The sequence below is a fragment of the Gymnoscopelus braueri genome, assembly GCF_963280865.1.
Source record: "Gymnoscopelus braueri genome assembly, chromosome: 11".
Taxonomy (NCBI): Eukaryota; Metazoa; Chordata; class Actinopteri; order Myctophiformes; family Myctophidae; genus Gymnoscopelus; species Gymnoscopelus braueri.
Window position 1 is genome coordinate 20,863,558 of NC_137613.1, and position 18,731 is coordinate 20,882,288.

General features: G+C 40.0%; 3 protein-coding genes across 3 annotated transcripts; all 3 read right to left on the reverse strand.

Annotated features, from left to right (window-relative positions):
• Positions 1-1,272: 1,272 nt before the first annotated feature.
• Positions 1,273-8,508, reverse strand: LOC308095237 (uncharacterized protein). Its single transcript, XM_080442218.1, has 6 exons — positions 8,347-8,508; positions 7,172-7,276; positions 5,768-5,871; positions 4,960-5,134; positions 3,694-3,747; positions 1,273-2,033 (listed from the first exon to the last, which is right to left on the reverse strand). Exons 1-6 carry the CDS (start codon positions 8,409-8,411, stop codon positions 1,808-1,810), a joined length of 729 nt encoding a protein of 242 aa, XP_080298344.1. The 5' UTR covers positions 8,412-8,508; the 3' UTR covers positions 1,273-1,807.
• A 1,058-nt stretch (positions 8,509-9,566) lies between these two features.
• On the reverse strand, positions 9,567-15,954 carry LOC308095086 (uncharacterized protein). Its single transcript, XM_080442011.1, has 6 exons — positions 15,785-15,954; positions 14,587-14,691; positions 13,179-13,282; positions 12,392-12,566; positions 11,547-11,600; positions 9,567-10,380 (listed from the first exon to the last, which is right to left on the reverse strand). The coding sequence occupies exons 1-6, from the start codon at positions 15,847-15,849 to the stop codon at positions 10,155-10,157; spliced, it is 729 nt and encodes a 242-aa protein (XP_080298137.1). The 5' UTR covers positions 15,850-15,954; the 3' UTR covers positions 9,567-10,154.
• A 1,755-nt stretch (positions 15,955-17,709) lies between these two features.
• On the reverse strand, positions 17,710-18,697 carry LOC308095507 (fatty acid-binding protein, liver-like; the record flags this gene model as incomplete). Its single annotated transcript, XM_080442564.1, has 4 exons — positions 18,576-18,697; positions 18,119-18,291; positions 17,871-17,960; positions 17,710-17,760 (listed from the first exon to the last, which is right to left on the reverse strand). Exons 1-4 carry the CDS (start codon positions 18,640-18,642, stop codon positions 17,710-17,712), a joined length of 381 nt encoding a protein of 126 aa, XP_080298690.1. The 5' UTR covers positions 18,643-18,697.
• Positions 18,698-18,731: the final 34 nt, after the last annotated feature.

Sequence of the window (18,731 nt, forward strand, 5' to 3'; positions counted from 1 at the left end):
GCGAGGTACTGTAACTACACAACCCAAACCTCTACCAAAGTGGTCTTGCCCTTTAAGGGAATTTGAGGCCTTCAGTGTGTTCTAAGCAGGCTAATGCAACTCACAATGAACTACCACATTGCCATTCCAGTTTTTTGATCATTGCATGGTTTTCAATACCAGGGTCGATAGGGCATGTCCGATTGTGTACATGGTTGATTTACTGTGAATCTAATCAAGTCATTCCTCCCAGCTACTCTGCTTTGTATTCCATTAACAGGAAATCAATTGCATGGCTTGCTTGGAACAAACTCTTTAGGTTGCTTTTCTGAAGGCATGCACACTGCTTCTCTCCAACCAGCTACCCTTCAGCAAGGTACTAAATCCCCACCTGCTCCATTGGCATTGCTCAATGGCCGACAGTATGCATGTGTCATTACATTTTAGAATAGAAAAGTAGTCTGCACACTCCTATATATAGATAAGTGCTCCCTCTTAATGGAAGCATGATCCAGAATGCAAACTACTTTTCTATTATTTAACATGTTTTTCTGTGGAGCACCTGGGATTTTATCATTTGGATGTGCACGCTTTCCCATTTCCATTACATTTTAGGCATTACACTGACACTGCCCTTCTTTCAGAACAATATATACAACTAATGGAATAAACTAAATCCCATTGTAAAACACAAATGAGAGCATGACCACACCTACACAAATGCAATGAAAATGTCTCTAGATTTTTTCTAAATAATATGCATTAAGATTCTATAGAATAGTCTACCATAGGCACAGGGGAGGGTGATCACTGGCTCCCTAGCAAAAGTGTGAGTTTTCTTCTTTAAAAATTAAATATTCCAAAAAGGTTTTTAGTTAGTTAAATTAAGTCCCCACACATCTGCAGTATATACAAATTACATCCTGCACATAGTTCATTAATTCAAACTCTGAACTCTGACTGGAGTCTGGTAGATGGGTGGGTTATTGCTCTGTCTAATGATCTTTACAATATCCTTAAAAAAAATAAGTTGTTATGTATATGGACAATCGAAATCTGTTGGAAATATTTAATTTTCATGTGGTGTCATAATTAAACACACACACTGACTATCAAGAAAATTAAAACATGGCACTTCATGTCAAAAAGATTGCCGAATACTGATATAGACAAACAGCATACAAATATGAATAGCGTTCCTCCTTGCATCATAAACCTAGGATAATGCCGACACATCCGTAATGAATTGAGAATTTCTATTGCAAACCAAAAACTGCTGATGCCACAAATGTGTTCCTGTACAAGAAATGCATTTATTGCTTTTAAAACAATGGCATTTTATAAAAAAAATAACAAAAAATAAAACTGATGGTTAAGAGAGTAAAACATGCAAAAAGTAGACATTTAGGAAACCCACTGATACAATCATTCAAGTAAACATGACAGAGAAAGCTTTCCCTTTTCAGAATATCTGATGCTTATACGGCAGTAAGAATTCCTATTCGCTAAACCACCATACATGGAAGCTACTGAAATATTTCTGATATCCATTTCATCAAATCTTTATCCAAAAGTTCTTTCCTAAAATCAAGGTCAGGACCAGCATATTTAACATGGCTGAACAAACCGTAAATATTCACATGCGGTATCAGTGGAGTGTCACATTTCCCCTTACTCCAAAAAAAAATAAAGAAAAGCAAAAAGAAATATTCTCAATCTCAAACCATTTTTTTTTTGTTGCCAAATGACCAGTCCTTTAACAAATCATATCCCAGCCCCTTTCCCTGACTGATCCACGGAAGGATTCTGCATTGGTTTCCTTTGCTTCCTAGTGTCCTCCTGACTTGCGTCCTGTCCAAGACCGGGACCGAGAACGTGAATGAGATCTTGATCTTGACAAGGATCTAGACCTGGAACGGGAGGGCGTTCTACGCATTTCCTGCTGGGGCCTGTGAGCCGCTGGAGCCGGGTGGACATTGTCTCGTGGTGGACTCTGGGACCTGGAGCGGGATCGAGACCTTCCTCTGTATTCCCTTTGAAGCCTCGGTCTTTGACTGAAAATGGCGTGACAGAAAGAGTTTGTTAGGATTTTATCAATACTATTAATATAGATGATAGCTTCGGTACTTTTTTTTACGATATTCTCATCAGTTCCTTTTGATTATTTGGCAAGAAAAAGACTAAATAATTAACTTTTGCGTGCTAAACAGTTACAATTCCGCAGCTCTGCAGATATATTATGAATATGACGATGTGTTTTGCTGGCGACTGCAATACAATGTAACCACAGTGTAGTTCTCTTTGCCATGATGACGAGAGAGACCCTGTGTGCAGCTCACGCTATTCTGTGCCTGAACCAGTTTGCGGGTGTAGGATACACAGACAGGCACAGAGAGAAAGACATATCGATTATGTTTGCAAAGTTTCCAAAAAGATACCATATTTGACACAAGGACATTTCTCTCCTCAATATCTCCAGTACCAACAGCAGGTTAGAACTGGGTTCCATAGGGCATCCCTAGGCATGAAATAAAAATCAGACAATAAATGGGGATGTTATGACCTAAAGTCGTACTGTGGTCATTATTATTTATTGATTTTGTGAACTTGCTCTCTACCCGTCTGCCTCGTTTCTGTCCGTCATTGCGTGTGAGTGAGTGGGCAATTAGAGGATTGCTTTCGGCTGGTGACAGGCTGTGTGTGTGCATTGTAATTGCAAGTGTGTGTCTGTCTCCCTGTTGTATTACCCTCCCCTGACTCTCCACGGGCTGTACATCGTCAAAGGTTCTGGCACCCCATGGCTAATGGATGGACAAATCAGATGTCCAGAAGCCACTGCCAGCAGCTGTTTTCACAGCGTGTTAGACCATGTCAGCGGTCTGTGTCCAACACAGTTTTTTTATGTGTTGAACTGGACACTAGTGTGGAGTCTGAAAAGTCTTGTCCATGTCTTATCCAGTAGATGTTCAACGGTTCAGTTAGCCCAAAGTTCGGTTCCTCCTACCTTGGTTTTTGAAACGTGTGTAGAGTAGTTAATGCAACATTGTCTTGCAAAATCAAAAATCTGCAATTCACAAGTGTATAACCGAGAACCGCTGCAACCTAGTTTCCAGCACTGTTTGAGTTGTTTTCTTATTTGGCTCTGGTGATGTCCCTTTATTGTACCATATAATTTTTTGTCTTAACTCATATAGTGCCAATGACGTCTTTTGACGGCCGTTTTCAGTGCGCCATTAGTGCCAATGACGTCTTTTGACCTTTTTTTTTTTTGGTTATTTTTTTTCCTTTTTTATCTCAAAGGAACTAGGAGAAAACGATTTTCAAAAAGTTAATTCTCCATCCACTTCAATGTTAAAAATTAAACGGAGAATTTTTTTTCTCCGTTTGATCCATAATGCCTTTGGCATATGGATCAACAAGCTTGAAATAAGCCTGGCAGTGAATGAGTTAATAAATTAGGTTCCCCTTTTACCTTCCTCCTCCCCATACATGCTTGGGGATGTAACAGGGGATACAAAAAAGAAAAACAGTACTACATACCATTGTGTGTCAAAGCATACAATCAAATAAATATGAACTTAAAGATAAAGATAATGCTTTTCTGTCAATGTCTAAACTTTATGGCACTCAAAAAACATGCCATGTATTCATGAATATAGAAAAAGAGGTGCTGCTAAACAAATTACATCCAATGGAAATTATTAGCAAGCTCACTTTTCATCCTCTCGAGTCCTGCTTCTCTCTCTCCTTGGCATCCTTCCACGAGAGCTAGATAGAGGAAGACAGCAAAATGTTGCATGTTTCTTTGAGACACTGATGCAATCACAACAATACTATAACAGAGTCTTCTAGACCAGTGGTTCTCAAGCATTTTAGGACGCGATCCCCCTAAATAATCATATTTGAACTGGGGACCCCCCACCCTGATAAGCACTTGGAATTGTAGGAGTTGAGGCATTACATTTTGTTTGGCTCAGTTCCACAGATAAATATTGTGAAAATAGCAGATCTACAAGCTCACAACACGACGCGTTGTGAGCTTGTAGATCTGTTATTTTCACAATGTTTGCCTTTTTCTTTTGACAATTTTCCCAATGTTTCACCAGTTTTTATAGTATAGTTCGTTGATTACTTTTGATGCAGTAATGGTCTTTTCTTTACTTTCTTACCGCCTGGCGGTCCAGGCACCCTAGGCTGCAATGTCAGCCTGACAGCGTGTCGCGGGTTCGAATCCCGACAACCTCTGCTGCATGTCACTCCTCATCTCTCTCCCCATTTCCTGTCAGTCTACTGTCATTAAAGGCATTAACACATCGACCGCCAGAGGTTAATCTCATAATGTACTCACCAGTGCCAAGACGTTTTTGTTGTTTTTTTGTTTTTTTCATGTCGCCATAGATCTTGTTAAAATCCTTAAGATTGAGCCGTACACGGTCTGTTTACATCCGCGACATCTCAACGTATCTCCCAGTGAAAATCACGTGTCAAACGGGGCATCCATGTTGTAGTTAGAGCGGATTACGTTAAACAGTGAAATGCGAGGAGAAAAAACTACAGGAAGAGAATTGAGTTTCAGTTTCGTCTGTAGAATGGGAGCGGACGTGATCGTCAAAACCGGATCCCAAATAATTCCGTTTCCGGTCATCAAACCGGAAACGGAAGTGGATCAAAAAAAATCCGAAAGTGAACCCGGAAATTTTTAGCGCGAAAAGACCGTGGACCGTAGGGCTACGGTCTCGGCGCTTAACAATTGTATTTAACGGACCGTAGGACTACGTTCTTGGCGGTTAATGTGTTAAAGTCCAAAAAACAAAAATCTTCATTTTTTGCCCTATTTTTTAAAATGTCTTAAATGTCCTTAAATTGTCACTTCACTGTCATTTGAGGACCCCTACAGGTTGAGAACCACTGTTCTAGACCGGTGTTTCACATTAGCTCTGCATAAATTAACACGTGACAAGGCAGCAAGAGAAAACTCACTTTCTTGGACTGTCGGAGCGTCTGGGCCGGCGCTCATGGGAGCGGCTGCGTGAGCGGTTCCTCTCGTAGCTGCGGCTACGCGAACGTCTACGGCGACTGTCTCTGTCATAGTCATCGTACCGCGAGGAGCTGCGTGGAGACGGAGATCCGTCCTTTGTTTTCATTTGACCTGGTGCTGTTCAATAACATTGGGGATGAGGAAAGAGTCAACCAAAAGGGCAAAAACATACTGAACACCTTAAAAAGGAGTACTTCACCCAAGAAGTGACTATTTCATTCATCAAGTTTTTTCTTCATTTTTAGATTCTTCATTCACCGGGTAGGTAAACGATATAAATAGTTATTTCTTGGGTGAGGTACTCCTTTAAGGACCACTTCACCCATTTTCAACTTATCTTCATATGCTCAGAAATATGGTACCTTTTTTGTCTACTCAGTCAGTGTCTATGGGGGGGGGGGCTGTGGACAGTGACATCATCGATGGGGAATATCTAAGCTAGAATCCGCAGACTTTCTAATCTATTCCTGGAAAGCTAGCATGCTATAATGTAAGCCATTGTTCTCGTGTTAATAAGAATAAAAACATTTTTGGAAAAAATCCCTAACGATGATGTCACTGGAAGGCGGGTTTCTGAAGTGTCCACCACAGCCCTCCTATGAGGCATAGACCGAGGATTTTTTTTAATTACCATTTTATCATGAGCATGAGCCAAAGACCACTATTTAATTTTATGTTACACTCACAGTCACAGGGGATATGCAAGTGTGGAATACATATGGACTAAAAATAAATAATGAAAACGCTTACTCTTTCGGTCACCCTGGGCAAACTGGATTTCAATCTGTCGACCAGATACCCATTTCCTGTCAAGGCTGTGAAGGGCATCCTCTGCATCTCGCACGTCCTCAAACTTGCAGTGTTGTTAAGGGTTTTGCGTCTCTTTTTTGGGGGATATAATCATGTAGGCCATACAAATCTAAAGAAATGCTTAAGAATTCTCTATTAGAACATATGAGTTCTGCTCTTGCGCTAAATGTAAAATGAACAAACAATACATGGGAGTAATGCAAGTAATTCTCATAATTATATAAAAAATGGTTATGTAAGGAGACTCAAACAATTTGTTTGCTCATTTTACATTCGGGAGAAAAGTCATTAAACATTTAATTTGCATTGAATATGCAACAAAAAAATTGAGGAAACAGAAATGCAAGGTTAGCCACATTTTTGAACAGGGACAGATTTTTCAATTTTTAGCAAACATTTAATAAATCTAATGGCGCACCAGTCTACAAACATAAAATATGTTGATTCAAAAAATGCATTCAAATTGAATTTAATAAAAATTATGTCAAAGACGATATACTGGAAACCGATTGTCGTCAACTGTGTGGATTTGTTTAAGGATACAAATTAATATCGTGTTTGTTACCTTAAACAACCTTGACCTTTGACTTTCATCTTCATCTTTATCTTTTCTTTAAAACGACTCCCATTGGGACTTGGGAGTTTCCTGCTTGTTTATTCGTCTTTAACCTCTTTTCTTTTCCTCATTCTTTTGACGCCAAATCCAAGCCTTTTTCCTCTTCATGCTTTAAATGTTCTTTCTTTAAACTTCCCCCTCACACTGTTTCTTGTACTTTGACATCCTGAAGGTCTGTGTGGATTCTTTCTCTTTACAGCTATTATTCTACATGGCTCTTTTCTCTGTGTGCGCCCAGCTCCACAACAGGATGCTTTTACAGTTTCTAAAGCAACAACAGAGAAACTTTAAGTTAGATGCTGATACAAAAACATACATGACACATACTTTACTGTTAAATGATGTGATAGAACACTGGTTCTCAAATGTTTTCATGTCAAGGACCACCAAATTGATTAGCATCAGAGTCCCCCAGTTCAAAAGATTTTGTGTCAGGGACCACCATAATATTTTCCCAAGATTTATTCAAAAATGTTCATCCATTTTTCAAAAATAACAGATCTACAAGCTCACAATACATTTGCAACCTGTTATGAGCTTGTAGATAACCAATTTTTGAATAGCCAATTAGTATAAAAATGGTTTAACCGGAACCCTGGAATCCCCTCACGGACCCCTGGGCCTGGGGGTCCCTGGATCCACATTGAGAACCACTGGGTTAGAAGACAAACGTATAGCACAGATCAAGCAACATTTCAAGTATTTTTTTTTTAAAATGGAAAGGATATTGAATGTATGCAAATCCTCTTGGTAGTCGTGTATAGAAGTCAAGCGGGATGTAGACATCTACTATCGGCCCATAGCGGCCAAACTCACGGCGCAAATCCTCAGGCCTGAACACCGTAAATAACAAGTTTGATTCCGATTACCCACAGCACAGAGACTAAAGCCTTTTGTTCAAATGCTTTAGTTTAGTGCAATGGTTCTCACCTCGGGCCCCGTGGCCCCTAAAAGAAGCCTACCAATGGTTATCAAGGCAAGGAGACCAAAGGGGGCGGTGGGTGTAAAGTTAGACTCAAGACCAGTGTTGCCATTGGGCTCGTTTTTCTTTTAACTTGTATGTAAATATTGGTGGTTGTGGATTGCGTTTTTTTGTACTAGTTTCTTATTTTGTGCTGGCTTCCTAAATGTTCTTTAAAACTGTGGTTTTAAAACATTCTCTTGTCAAGGAGGACCCCCAAATCAATCGGAGCCCCCCCCCCCCCCCCATATTTAAGTATTTTGAGACCCCTGTACCAGAAAAGAGCAGATCTACAAGCTCACAACGGCGTTCGCTTGTAGATCGGCTATTTTCAAAAAGCCTTATAGTCGCTTATTGTGGGCTTGTTTTCATGGACCTGGTTGCTTATTTCTCTAGCAACACCTGGCAACACTGCTCAAGACTGGGGGGCCCCAGTGGAGAACCACTGCACTACTACTACTACAGCGCTTGAAAAATAAAATAAATAAATAACAAAATAAAACACTGCTGTAAAAACTAGGGTAGCTCAACTCAATGTGTAAAAAAAACAAACAAACAAAAGTAACTGTTCATTCATGTGCAAACACACGCAGTTGCAATGCGAAAATACCCTCCAAGTCTACCGTTAGCTGTATGCAGCACGCGTGGAATGCTAGTCAACGAGCTGCTGCTCCGTTGTCTGTTCGTTTAAACATTTTAAAACTCACACCTTCGACCTTTCTTGACCGAATAGCGTCCACTGTGTAAAACATGCATGTTGGTTTACAACAACGACGCGTTTGGCTCCTTTCCTTTGCACCGCTCAGAGAGGGAGCTATGGGTGCGTTAGCAACGTTAGCTACATCAAGCTAACCTACAAGTTACACACACACACACACTACTACTTTTTCTCCTGACTTTAGCTAATGTTAGCTTAACGTTTAGCTTTAAATGTTGACTCACCTGGAATCGTCGGCGATGTTTCTGACGAAGAGGGACGTGTTTGGAGGCCTCATGTATCTGGCCATGTTTGTAAATATGTTATTAGCCTGTGCCTGGGGGGGGGGAACTAGTTACTGCTGGACTAGTTTAACAGCTGATGGTAACTTTGCTAACGGAACAGAAGAAAAGAGGGGGGAGGGAACTACTATTGAGAGAGACAAGGGCATGCGCAGCAATGAGCAAGTGGAACAGAAAATAGTGAGGGTGGGGAGGAAAAAAAGAACATCACCGCCCTCTACCGGCAGCAACAGTCTATAGCAGTGGTTTTTCAACTTGTGGGTCGGGGTCCCCACATGACGTTTTTTTTGGGGGGGGGGGGGTGAGGACTTTTTTTAAAGACATTTTTTATACATAATAAAAATAACTTTACTGCTTTAAAAGTAAGCAACAAGCTATACAATAAAAACTGTCAAATAATATAAGAAAGAGGCAAAAAAAAATGAAAATAGTTGATCTGCAAGCTCACAACGCCTTGCAACGTTAACATGTTTTTCTGTGGAGCACCTGGGATTTTATCATTTGGATGTGCACGCTTTCCCATTTCCATTACATTTTAGGCATTACACTGACACTGCCCTTCTTTCAGAACAATATATACAACTAATGGAATAAACTAAATCCCATTGTAAAACACAAATGAGAGCATGACCACACCTACACAAATGCAATGAAAATGTCTCTAGATTTTTTCTAAATAATATGCATTAAGATTCTATAGAATAGTCTACCATAGGCACAGGGGAGGGTGATCACTGGCTCCCTAGCAAAAGTGTGAGTTTTCTTCTTTAAAAATTAAATATTCCAAAAAGGTTTTTAGTTAGTTAAATTAAGTCCCCACACATCTGCAGTATATACAAATTACATCCTGCACATAGTTCATTAATTCAAACTCTGAACTCTGACTGGAGTCTGGTAGATGGGTGGGTTATTGCTCTGTCTAATGATCTTTACAATATCCTTAAAAAAAATAAGTTGTTATGTATATGGACAATCGAAATCTGTTGGAAATATTTAATTTTCATGTGGTGTCATAATTAAACACACACACTGACTATCAAGAAAATTAAAACATGGCACTTCATGTCAAAAAGATTGCCGAATACTGATATAGACAAACAGCATACAAATATGAATAGCGTTCCTCCTTGCATCATAAACCTAGGATAATGCCGACACTTCCGTAATGAATTGAGAATTTCTATTGCAAACCTAAAACTGCTGATGCCACAAATGTGTTCCTGTACAAGAAATGCATTTATTGCTTTTAAAACAATGGCATTTTATAAAAAAAATAACAAAAAATAAAACTGATGGTTAAGAGAGTAAAACATGCAAAAAGTAGACATTTAGGAAACCCACTGATACAATCATTCAAGTAAACATGACAGAGAAAGCTTTCCCTTTTCAGAATATCTGATGCTTATACGGCAGTAAGAATTCCTATTCGCTAAACCACCATACATGGAAGCTACTGAAATATTTCTGATATCCATTTCATCAAATCTTTATCCAAAAGTTCTTTCCTAAAATCAAGGTCAGGACCAGCATATTTAACATGGCTGAACAAACCGTAAATATTCACATGCGGTATCAGTGGAGTGTCACATTTCCCCTTACTCCAAAAAAAAATAAAGAAAAGCAAAAAGCAAAATTCTCAATCTCAAACCATTTTTTTTTGTTGCCAAATGACCAGTCCTTTAACAAATCATATCCCAGCCCCTTTCCCTGACTGATCCACGGAAGGATTCTGCATTGGTTTCCTTTGCTTCCTAGTGTCCTCCTGACTTGCGTCCTGTCCAAGACCGGGACCGAGACCGTGAATGAGATCTTGATCTTGACAAGGATCTAGACCTGGAACGGGAGGGCGTTCTACGCATTTCCTGCTGGGGCCTGTGAGCCGCTGGAGCCGGGTGGACATTGTCTCGTGGTGGACTCTGGGACCTGGAGCGGGATCGAGACCTTCCTCTGTATTCCCTTTGAAGCCTCGGTCTTTGACTGAAAATGGCGTGACAGAAAGAGTTTGTTAGGATTTTATCAATACTATTAATATAGATGATAGCTTCGGTACTTTTTTTTACGATATTCTCATCAGTTCCTTTTGATTATTTGGCAAGAAAAAGACTAAATAATTTCATAATTTCCAAAAAGATACCATATTTGACACAAGGACATTTCTCTCCTCAATATCTCCAGTACCAACAGCAGGTTAGAACTGGGTTCCATAGGGCATCCCTAGGCATGAAATAAAAATCAGACAATAAATGGGGATGTTATGACCTAAAGTCGTACTGTGGTCATTATTATTTATTGATTTTGTGAACTTGCTCTCTTCCCGTCTGCCTCGTTTCTGTCCGTCATTGCGTGTGAGTGAGTGGGCAATTAGAGGATTGCTTTCGGCTGGTGACAGGCTGTGTGTGTGCATTGTAATTGCAAGTGTGTGTCTGTCTCCCTGTTGTATTACCCTCCCCTGACTCTCCACGGGCTGTACATCGTCAAAGGTTCTGGCACCCCATGGCTAATGGATGGACAAATCAGATGTCCAGAAGCCACTGCCAGCAGCTGTTTTCACAGCGTGTTAGACCATGTCAGCGGTCTGTGTCCAACACAGTTTTTTTATGTGTTGAACTGGACACTAGTGTGGAGTCTGAAAAGTCTTGTCCATGTCTTATCCAGTAGATGTTCAACGGTTCAGTTAGCCCAAAGTTCGGTTCCTCCTACCTTGGTTTTTGAAACGTGTGTAGAGTAGTTAATGCAACATTGTCTTGCAAAATCAAAAATCTGCAATTCACAAGTGTATAACCGAGAACCGCTGCAACCTAGTTTCCAGCACTGTTTGAGTTGTTTTCTTATTTGGCTCTGGTGATGTCCCTTTATTGTACCATATAATTTTTTGTCTTAATAAATTAGGTTCCCCTTTTACCTCCCTCCTCCCCATACATGCTTGGGGATGTAACAGGGGATACAAAAAAGAAAAACAGTACTACATACCATTGTGTGTCAAAGCATACAATCAAATAAATATGAACTTAAAGATAAAGATAATGCTTTTCTGTCAATGTCTAAACTTTATGGCACTAAAAAAACATGCCATGTATTCATGAATATAGAAAAAGAGGTGCTGCTAAACAAATTAATCCAATGGAAATTATTAGCAAGCTCACTTTTCATCCTCTCGAGTCCTGCTTCTCTCTCTCCTTGGCATCCTTCCACGAGAGCTAGATAGAGGAAGACAGCAAAATGTTGCATGTTTCTTTGAGACACTGATGCAATCACAACAATACTATAACAGAAGTTGGTTATCACCATCTCAGTGAGCTAGTGAGATAGCTCATTTTACTGAGAGCTTTAGTTAACGTTTTGTCTTCTAGACCAGTGGTTCTCAAGCATTTTAGGACGCGATCCCCCTAAATAATCATATTTGAACTGGGGACCCCCCACCCTGATAAGCACTTGGAATTGTAGGAGTTGAGGCATTACATTTTGTTTGGCTCAGTTCCACAGATAAATATTGTGAAAATAGCAGATCTACAAGCTCACAACACAACGCGTTGTGAGCTTGTAGATCTGTTATTTTCACAATGTTTGCCTTTTTCTTTTGACAATTTTCCCAATGTTTCACCAGTTTTTATAGTATAGTTCGTTGATTACTTTTGATGCAGTAATGGTCTTTTCTTTACTTTCTTACCGCCTGGCGGTCCAGGCACCCTAGGCTGCAATGTCAGCCTGACAGCGTGTCGCGGGTTTGAATCCCGACAACCTCTGCTGCATGTCACTCCTCATCTCTCTCCCCATTTCCTGTCAGTCTACTGTCATTAAAGGCATTAAAGTCCAAAAAACTAAAATCTTAATTTTTTGCCCTATTTTTTTAAATGTCTTAAATGTCCTTAAATTGTCACTTCACTGTCATTTGAGGACCCCTACAGGTTGAGAACCACTGTTCTAGACCGGTGTTTCACATTAGCTCTGCATAAATTAACACGTGACAAGGCAGCAAGAGAAAACTCACTTTCTTGGACTGTCGGAGCGTCTGGGCCGGCGCTCATGGGAGCGGCTGCGTGAGCGGTTCCTCTCGTAGCTGCGGCTACGCGAACGTCTACGGCGACTGTCTCTGTCATAGTCATCGTACCGCGAGGAGCTGCGTGGAGACGGAGATCCGTCCTTTGTTTTCATTTGACCTGGTGCTGTTCAATAACATTGGGGATGAGGAAAGAGTCAACCAAAAGGGCAAAAACATACTGAACACCTTAAAAGGAGTACTTCACCCAAGAAGTGACTATTTCATTCATCAACTTCATTCACCGGGTAGGTAAACGATATAAATAGTTATTTCTTGGGTGAGGTACTCCTTTAAGGACCACTTCACCCATTTTCAACTTATCTTCATATGCTCAGAAATATGGTACCTTTTTTGTCTACTCAGTCAGTGTCTATGGGGGGGGGGGGGCTGTGGACAGTGACATCATCGATGGGGAATATCTAAGCTAGAATCCGCAGACTTTCTAATCTATTCCTGGAAAGCTAGCATGCTATAATGTAAGCCATTGTTCTCGTGTTAATAAGAATAAAAACATTTTTGGAAAAAATCCCTAACGATGATGTCACTGGAAGGCGGGTTTCTGAAGTGTCCACCACAGCCCTCCTATGAGGCATAGACCGAGGATTTTTTTAAATTACCATTTTATCATGAGCATGAGCCAAAGACCACTATTTAATTTTATGTTACACTCACAGTCACAGGGGATATGCAAGTGTGGAATACATATGGACTAAAAATAAATAATGAAAACGCTTACTCTTTCGGTCACCCTGGGCAAACTGGATTTCAATCTGTCGACCAGATACCCATTTCCTGTCAAGGCTGTGAAGGGCATCCTCTGCATCTCGCACGTCCTCAAACTTGCAGTGTTGTTAAGGGTTTTGCGTCTCTTTTTTGGGGGATATAATCATGTAGGCCATACAAATCTAAAGAAATGCTTAAGAATTCTCTATTAGAACATATGAGTTCTGCTCTTGTGCAAAATGTAAAATGAACAAACAATACATGGGAGTAATGCAAGTAATTCTCATAATTATATTAAAAATGGTTATGTAAGGAGACTCAAACAATTTGTTTGCTCATTTCACATTCGGGAGAAAAGTCATTAAACATTTAATTTGCATTGAATATGCAACAAAAAAATTGAGGAAACAGAAATTCAAGGTTAGCCACATTTTTGAACAGGGACAGATTTTTAAATTTTTAGCAAACATTTAATAAATCTAATGGCGCACCAGTCTACAAACATAAAATATGTTGATTCAAAAAATGCATTCAAATTGAATTTTCAATAAAAATTATGTCAAAGACGATATACTGGAAACCGATTGTCGTCAACTGTGTGGATTTGTTTAAGGATACAAATTAATATCGTGTTTGTTACCTTAAACAACCTTGACCTTTGACTTTCATCTTCATCTTTATCTTTTCTTTAAAACGACTCCCATTGGGACTTGGGAGTTTCCTGCTTGTTTATTCGTCTTTAACCTCTTTTCTTTTCCTCATTCTTTTGACGCCAAATCCAAGCCTTTTTCCTCTTCATGCTTTAAATGTTCTTTCTTTAAACTTCCCCCTCACACTGTTTCTTGTACTTTGACATCCTGAAGGTCTGTGTGGATTCTTTCTCTTTACAGCTATTATTCTACATGGCTCTTTTCTCTGTGTGCGCCCAGCTCCACAACAGGATGCTTTTACAGTTTCTAAAGCAACAACAGAGAAACTTTAAGTTAGATGCTGATACAAAAACATACATGACACATACTTTACTGTTAAATGATGTGATGGGTTAGAACACTGGTTCTCAAATGTTTTCATGTCAAGGACCACCAAATTGATTAGCATCAGACCCCCAGTTCAAAAGATTTTGTGTCAGGGACCACCATAATATTTTCCCAAGATTTATTCAAAAATGTTCATCCATTTTTCAAAAATAACAGATCTACAAGCTCACAATACATTTGCAACCTGTTATGAGCTTGTAGATAACCAATTTTTGAATAGCCAATTAGTATAAAAATGGTTTAACCGGAACCCTGGAATCCCCTCACGGACCCCTGGGCCTGGGGGTCCCTGGATCCACATTGAGAACCACTGGGTTAGAAGACAAACGTATAGCACAGATCAAGCAACATTTCAAGTATTTTTTTTTTAAATGGAAAGGATATTGAATGTATGCAAATCCTCTTGGTAGTCGTGTATAGAAGTCAAGCGGGGTGTAGACATCTACTATCGGCCCATAGCGGCCAAACTCACGGCGCAAATCCTCAGGCCTGAACACCGTAAATAACAAGTTTGATTCCGATTACCCACAGCACAGAGACTAAAGCCTTTTGTTCAAATGCTTTAGTTTAGTGCAATGGTTCTCACCTCGGGCCCCGTGGCCCCTAAAAGAAGCCTACCAATGGTTATCAAGGCAAGGAGACCAAAGGGGGCGGTGGGTGTAAAGTTAAGACTCAAGACCAGTGTTGCCATTGGGCTCGTTTTTCTTTTAACTTGTATGTAAATATTGGTGGTTGTGGATTGCGTTTTTTTTGTACTAGTTTCTTATTTTGTGCTGGCTTCCTAAATGTTCTTTAAAACTGTGGTTTTAAAACATTCTCTTGTCAAGGAGGACCCCCAAATCAATCGGAGCCCCCCCCACCCATATTTAAGTATTTTGAGACCCCTGTACCAGAAAAGAGCAGATCTACAAGCTCACAACGGCGTTCGCTTGTAGATCGGCTATTTTCAAAAAGCCTTATAGTCGCTTATTGTGGGCTTGTTTTCATGGACCTGGTTGCTTATTTCTCTAGCAACACCTGGCAACACTGCTCAAGACTGGGGGGCCCCAGTGGAGAACCACTGCACTACTACTACTACTACAGCACTTGAAAAATAAAATAAATAAATAATAATAAAATAAAACACTGCTGGAAAAACTAGGGTAGCTCAACTCAATGTGTAAAAAAAACAAACAACAACAACTAACAAAAGTAACTCTTCATTCATGTGCAAACACACGCAGTTGCAATGCGAAAATACCCTCCAAGTCTAACGTTAGCTGTATGCAGCACGCGTTGGAATGCTAGTCAACGAGCTGCTGCTCCGTTGTCTGTTCATTTAAAACATTTAAAGCTCACACCTTCCGACCTTTCTGACCGAATAGCGTCCACTGTGTAAAACATGCATGTTGGGTTTACAACAACGACACGTTTGGCTCCTTTCCCTTTGCACCGCTCAGAGAGGGAGCTATGGTGCGTTAGCAACACGTTAGCTACATCAAGCTAACCTACAAGTTACACACACACACACACACACACACTACTACTTTTCTCCTGACTTTAGCTAATGTTAGCTTAACGTTTAGCTTAAATGTTGACTCACCTGGAATCGTCGGCGATGTTTCTGACGAAGAGGGACGTGTTTGGAGGCCTCATGTATCTGGCCATGTTTGTAAATATGTTATTAGCCTGTGCCTGGGGGGGGGAACTAGTTACTGCTGGACTAGTTTAACAGCTGATGGTAACTTTGCTAACGGAACAGAAGAAAAGAGGGGGGAGGGAACTACTATTGAGAGAGACAAGGGCATGCGCAGCAATGAGCAAGTGGAACAGAAAATAGTGAGGGTGGGGAGGAAAAAAAGAACATCACCGCCATCTACCGGCAGCAACAGTCTATAGCAGTGGTTTTTCAACTTGTGGGTCGGGGTCCCCACATGACGTTTTTTGGGGGGGGGGGGGGGGGTGAGGACTTTTTTTAAAGACATTTTTTATACCTAATAAAAATAACTTTACTGCTTTAAAAGTAAGCAACAAGCTATACAATAAAAACTGTCAAATAATATAAGAAAGAGGCAAAAAAAAATGAAAATAGTTGATCTGCAAGCTCACAACGCCTTGCAACGCGAGGCGTTGTGAGCTTGTAGATCTGCTATTTTCACAATGTTAATCTGTAGAACCGAGTCAAACTAAATGTAATGCCTCTACGCCTACAATTCCAAGTGCTTGTCAGGGTGGGGGGTCCCTAGTTCAAATATGATTATTTTGGGGGGCCGCAGCCTGAAAAGGTTGAGAACCATTGGTCTAGAGCAGAACAGTTGTGGTATGGGGCAGTAGGATAAGATAAGTCCAAAGTCCCCTCAGGGATCCTTGAGGGGGGTCCAGGGGATCCACGCAAAATATGTTAATATAGCATCAAAATCTGTTGAACCACTTTAACCTTATATCATACTTATAAATAGTTAGAAGAATCTTAACCTGCGGCCTAATACTTATCATTGTGGGGGTCCTTGACGTGAAAATGTTTGAGAACCACTGGTCTATATAATAGTGGTCACCACCAACCAATTCACCTTGCTCCCTTGCTGTCTCCAGGGATCAGAGGACTAGATGCATTGCAATCATGGTAGGATAAGTAAAGTAAGTAGCCTTGGGAACAAGCCCTGTGGCCCATAGGTCGATTGATGAACAGGTACATTAAGCTACAGCCAATCAAACCTTGATTCTGAATGCCAAGCAGGCACCACTGGGTATGTGTTTTATAGTCTTTGGTGTGACTCGGCCGGGTAATGAACCCCGACCATACAGTAACAGGGTGTACACTCTAACCTCAAGACCACTGAGCAGGTCATGGTAGGATAGAAAACCTAAATTAGTTTCATGATACATTGTATGACAACTTTATGGGTGTCCGTAGTAATTTGTTCGCATTTGGCAATTTAGTTGCTCAAATCAGGTTAAAAGTTATTTGCCTGCTCAAGCCAATTTAGAAGCTTTGCACTTTTGTGTGTTTCACAACATCACTGGATATTTTGATATTTAATTTTTTATATTTGTTTAAACATTATGGACTGTCACGGACAAGGCCAACATATTTTATATGTACAATTTGGAGAAATAGTTTCCATTCATAATATTAACAAATCCCAAATGTACTTTTTAAATTAAGTTAACCTACCCAATACTATTTGCTATTTTTTATTTATTAGTTTTTTTCATTCCAGCTCATGCAAGCATCTTTGGTGTAATCATTTTGTGAGGGTTTTTGTTAGGCCATATTACATTTATATTTCACAATGTTTTTGTTAGGTATTACATTTAACAAATTGAAGAGATCTGCATTTATGATTATTTTTTGTGTCAATAAACAAGTCAAACAATTGAATGGAAGCAAACAAAAACGTCATATGTCATAAAAATCTTAAGAGAACAATGGGCAGTGTGATTTTACTTTACTTTATTTCAGTATTGTTCTGGCAAAACATCAATCCTAGCAAAAGACATGTCTTGGGAGGAACTTAGGAGGATGCTTCAGATCCGTTTGCTTCTCCTGACGAGTGTTACAGAACCAGCTGTGAGAGTCTGTGAAGGTACAGAGTACAGACACATTATCACCATCAGCCCTGCTAGTAGTACTAATAAAACAAAATCACACCACCATCACGATTGAATCAATACTGTAAATCTCTGACCTCAACCATATCCTCTCCTTGGATCTCTCGGACTGAGGTGTACTCCTGTGCTTCAGTTATGAGCTTCCCATTCTCTGCTCTCATGGTGCACTAGTTGTGGCCAGAGTCCACACCACAAATATAACGACAGTGGTGACAAATATATACAAAATTATAGTGCTTTCTGTGGACAGTCCTTAATTCACATATTGACATGATGCATGATAATGTGCATACAGGGCCAATTATAGTATTTATGAATGACTCACCTTGAGCTTTCTCCCATCAAAAGAAGTAACCTCTGTCTCCTTGCCAAGAGTGAATGAATTATCTCTGGTGTGGCGAGGTGTTGTCACTTTGATAGTGAATTCGTCACCATTCTGCTTTATCACCGTCACAGGTTTGATGTCCCTGCTCATCTTGATTACCATTTTAGGCACATCTTCATGGGATATAAATCATTACAATACATACATTATGTATAGACTGGTAAAAGTCAGAATATGCTGAACAAGAGATCCAATCTAAAGTGCTATATCCATTTTGGATGTATGTATTTTGAAGGTCTGACTCTGGATTTAAAATCTCTAAAACACAGATGTTTCAGGCACTTCTTTTTCAAAATAGAGAAGCTGGGCTGCCTGCATACCAATTTAATAAAGTACGTTTTGAAATGGTGGATATCTCAATTTGTAGCAAAACCAATAACATATTTCACGTTCTTACCCATTGCTTTGAGGAACTCCTCAAGGTTGTCATCAGAATCTAACTTCCATGTGCCACTGAAGTCCATCTCTGCTGGTGGCTGAAGAGCTGTCTGCCTGAGGATGCTGGTTGTCTCCTTGTTATAATCCCACCCCACACACATGGTTGGCATGTTGG